This window comes from Pteropus vampyrus, unplaced genomic scaffold (genome assembly GCF_000151845.1).
Source record: "Pteropus vampyrus isolate Shadow unplaced genomic scaffold, Pvam_2.0 Scaffold468, whole genome shotgun sequence".
Classification (NCBI taxonomy): domain Eukaryota; kingdom Metazoa; phylum Chordata; class Mammalia; order Chiroptera; family Pteropodidae; genus Pteropus; species Pteropus vampyrus.
The window spans coordinates 261,954-265,578 of NW_011889249.1; the positions used below are offsets into that span (position 1 = coordinate 261,954).

General features: G+C 53.8%; 1 protein-coding gene across 1 annotated transcript in view; it reads left to right on the forward strand.

The window, feature by feature from the left end:
* The window catches only part of SNTG2 (syntrophin gamma 2), a 111,480-nt gene that overhangs the window by 102,732 nt on the left and 5,123 nt on the right, over positions 1–3,625 (forward strand). The window contains exons 14-15 of the mRNA XM_011382227.1: positions 76–168; positions 3,500–3,610. Of these exons, the coding sequence (XP_011380529.1) occupies positions 76–168; positions 3,500–3,610 (204 nt within the window). The remainder of the gene's footprint in view (positions 1–75; positions 169–3,499; positions 3,611–3,625) is intronic.

Below are 3,625 nucleotides of genomic sequence, written 5' to 3' on the forward strand. Positions count from 1 at the left end.
GGCTGCAACCTCCTGATCACTGCCAAACAGCCTCGTTGAAGAGTGTTCTCTCAAAACCAATACTCTTGTTTCTAGTCCAAAACATACGTGTGCAGCTGGCGAGGAGAGACGCTGTGCTTCATCGTGGACTTCGCTTTGGGATTCACCTGTGTCGACAGCAAGACGAAGGTGAGGTGCCAGCAGCGGCTGCCACGCACCCCTGGCGACGTGGCTCGTGGCCATTCAGCTGCTGACCCCCGCGACGTCCGGCAGGAGCCCCGGCCCTGACCAGCTGTGTTGTGTGTCGGTGGCTCCTTCATGCTCAGCCTTCGTTCCCATGTTGTGCCCAGGGGCCCAGTGTCTCCTCAAGGCCCAGAGCCGGGCAGTGTTGATGACAAACTTGTTTCTTGCTTGGTGACAGAGACTGTTCATGAACGAGTTTTCGCAGTCCTAACCGCCCAGGGCCCAGGGGTGGCCCCGTCCTCCGGCTGCACGTGGCTGTGTCGTCTGGCCATATGGCCGTGGGGAGCCAGGCGCTCCTTGCCTGAGGGCCGGCCACTCACCTGGGGCCTTCTCCCGTGTCAGCGTTTCTGTGCATGGTTTATTCAAGGTTTGTGGGGCACCAGGCACGCAGCGAGCTGGCAGAGGCCATTGTGTCTTCCTGTGGGTCCCCAAGGTGCCCTGTTGCAGGCACAGTGCCCGTCACCTGCGCCCCACGGCCAGGGCAGGGCAGGTGAGCGACTGTGGGGTAAGACGGGCTTGGCACCCTCCCTTTGAGGGACTCAGAGCCCCAACTCTGCAGGATGGGGTGAAGGGAGTCACCCCCTGGCTCAGAGCGCTGACATCTGGAGGTGCCGTCAGAAGGCCCGGGGGACGAGGCAGATGACAAGGACATAGGCCCAAGCCCCTGTTCATGGCAGGGTCTGCACTGGGGTGCAGGGCTGGGTAGACTGGGGTTCACCGCATCTGCATTCCCAGGAGCGGAGATGCTGGGCGGGTGTCCCCTGTGCCACTGTACACTCACCCCAACAGCAGCCTGGCCTTCAGTGCCTGCCGGCCCCCTTTCTCCCGCGCTGCCCCGAGATTTGTCTCCTTAGGACGTGACCTCTTCTGCATGACACCCGAGTCCCCACGGATCCGGGCCTGGCCTCGAGGCCCTGCAGGGCCATTGCCCACCATTGCGCCCAGCACGTCTTCCTGGCCAGCCCTAAAAGTAGCCCAGTGAAAATCGGGGAGTCCAGCATGTTTCTTAACGCGATGCGGAACCGGGCTGGGGCCCCGAGCAGACGCTGCGGTGTTGAAACACCCCAGAGACTGACCGCATGACCAAACTCAGCCCGGGATCAGCCTGCATTATCGGGCCGCCACCGTGGTGACCTGCTCGGCTGGCCGGAGTGGACCCTGACCCGGACGGTGCCAGAATCAGCCAGCTGACTTCCCAGCGTGACGGGGGCCTATGCGCTGGGAAGGGGCAGGGCACGACAGGCCTGGCCGGGCCAGGGGCTGCTCTGGACCGGGCGCTCGGCCTCTGGGCGACCTCTGCCTCTGGAAGTCCCCTCCCCGCGGCTGGAGCTCCTACCGCCCAGGGCCATGTCCGCTGTCAGTCACGGTTCATGATCCGGTTTACCGGCCTTTCGCTCACCTGAGCATCAGGTACAGTCTGCCCCCGTCCCCAACCTGCTTTCCCCTGAAGGCGAAGGCTCGACTCCACAGTCTCAGGTGGATGCTTCGTCATCTCAGGAGGCTGTGGCCTAAAACTTTCGTGTCTGTTTTACATCCTGATAGTAACTGAAAATGGAAACAAAACGACAGTACAAAAAGGAAATCGTTTCATGGATTCCTTAAATTTTTTTTTCAATTTACAATATTTGAATAAATTTTCAAAAGAAAAGCTCTCCCCGCTTAACTGTGAAGAGTATAACAATGACTTGTAACTCCATGAAATATTTACAATTTTGCTGCATTTGAGAAACCTTTGTTTGTAAGTTAAGTGTAAATAGGTTTTCAATTACTTGTAGATTGACCTGAAATAATTATGAAAATAACTGATTACTGAGTGTGAAATGACTGAATAATTATGAAAATGATGTTTGCTTCATAATATAAGTCCTTTATATAAGTCATTATGGAAAGATCAAATAGGTTTTTGGCCTAGAAACATTTAGATTGAGACTTACCACGCGGATATTCACAAGATAATTAGCACTTCTGCGTGTATTACCCTGACAGGTCTGACCGTGTGTGTATTATTTCTGGGTCAGAACTAGACTCAACATGGCAGCAATACTTGTTAACCAAATACTTGTCAGAAAAAGTTCTTCAGATTTGACTAGAGGCCCAGGTTTCATGCTGGACATCACACGGATGCCCAGCGCTGTGGCCCAGTGTCCTGACTGCCCACTCTGTCCTCGCTGGGGTGTGGGCAGTGATCTCCAAGCCTGAGTCGGGGGCAGAGACTCAGCCTTCTGCCCTGGGAGTGAAGAGCTGGAATAAATGTCCCCTGGGGCCTGCAACTCTGGGGGTTCTCAGAATCTAGAAGGAACAGGTGTTCTGACACTTTGCCCCAAAGTGCAGAGACTCTGTGCAGCTGTAAGATTCAAAATCAGAGAAGGACATGGCCCACACCTGGAGTCACCATGGGTCAGATAGGATGAAAGTGCCTTCAAATGCCCCCAGAGTCCCTGCCTCTCTGCCTTCAGGACACGCAGGGAAAAATACGTTCGTAATTTCAAAATAAATGCTTTTAATAGAAACGCAGCCTCTAACGTGCTAAAAGTGACTGCTGCTTTGTATTGGGCTTTTCCTGGGAAGATAGAGATTTATTATCATGAAGTGTCTGTAATTAAAGACGATCGTTTATCAAGTCAGGCATCAATCAAGCTGCTGCTTGCCACAGCCTTGCTTATTAAAGAGTGAGAACTTGCAGAGTGCATTTCGTCTCTGAAGCGCCTTAGCAAACACGAAGTAATCTTTGTGCTATAGAGAGGGACATTATTTACGTTTTTCAGCTTGGGGCAGAAACTAAAGCTGGGTGCCATGGACACAGCCACGGACGGCCCATCAGTCAGGGTTGGCGCGGCCGCTTCGTCTGCACTCTGGGCCGGGTCTCATGTCCTGTAAAAACAACTGGGCCTCAAAGTCGATTTTTAAAAGTTTTACCAGCAGAAGAATGAGCAGCGAGCTTATGATGCTTTCAGGCTACGTACAGGAAAATCCAAAGAAATTGGACGGGGCAGATGAGGGCGGATGGGGTTGCAGAGAAGACGGGACGGGCTGGCATCGCAGGGCACCGCGACCCGCTCCGCGGGCCTGGCCGGAGGGCAGAAAGGGAGCTGGGCGGAGTGAGCACCTCCGCGGTGGGTGGGGAGACAGAAGGTGGTGATTCTGATCAACTATCACGGGCTCGGTGTACTAAGCAAACGTCTGCTTTTGTTTAAACAGATGATTAAGTCACAAATAGATTTAATGAAATAAGTGAGCTCTTGTTTCCAAATCACTAATTAACTTCATGCCTTTGCAGAACGTCCTCTGGAGGTTCAAGTTCTCGCAGCTTAAGGGGTCTTCGGATGACGGGAAAGCTCGTGTCAAGCTGCTGTTTCAGGATCTCGAGACCAAGCAGATTGAGATGAAGGTAGGGCGCACGCTC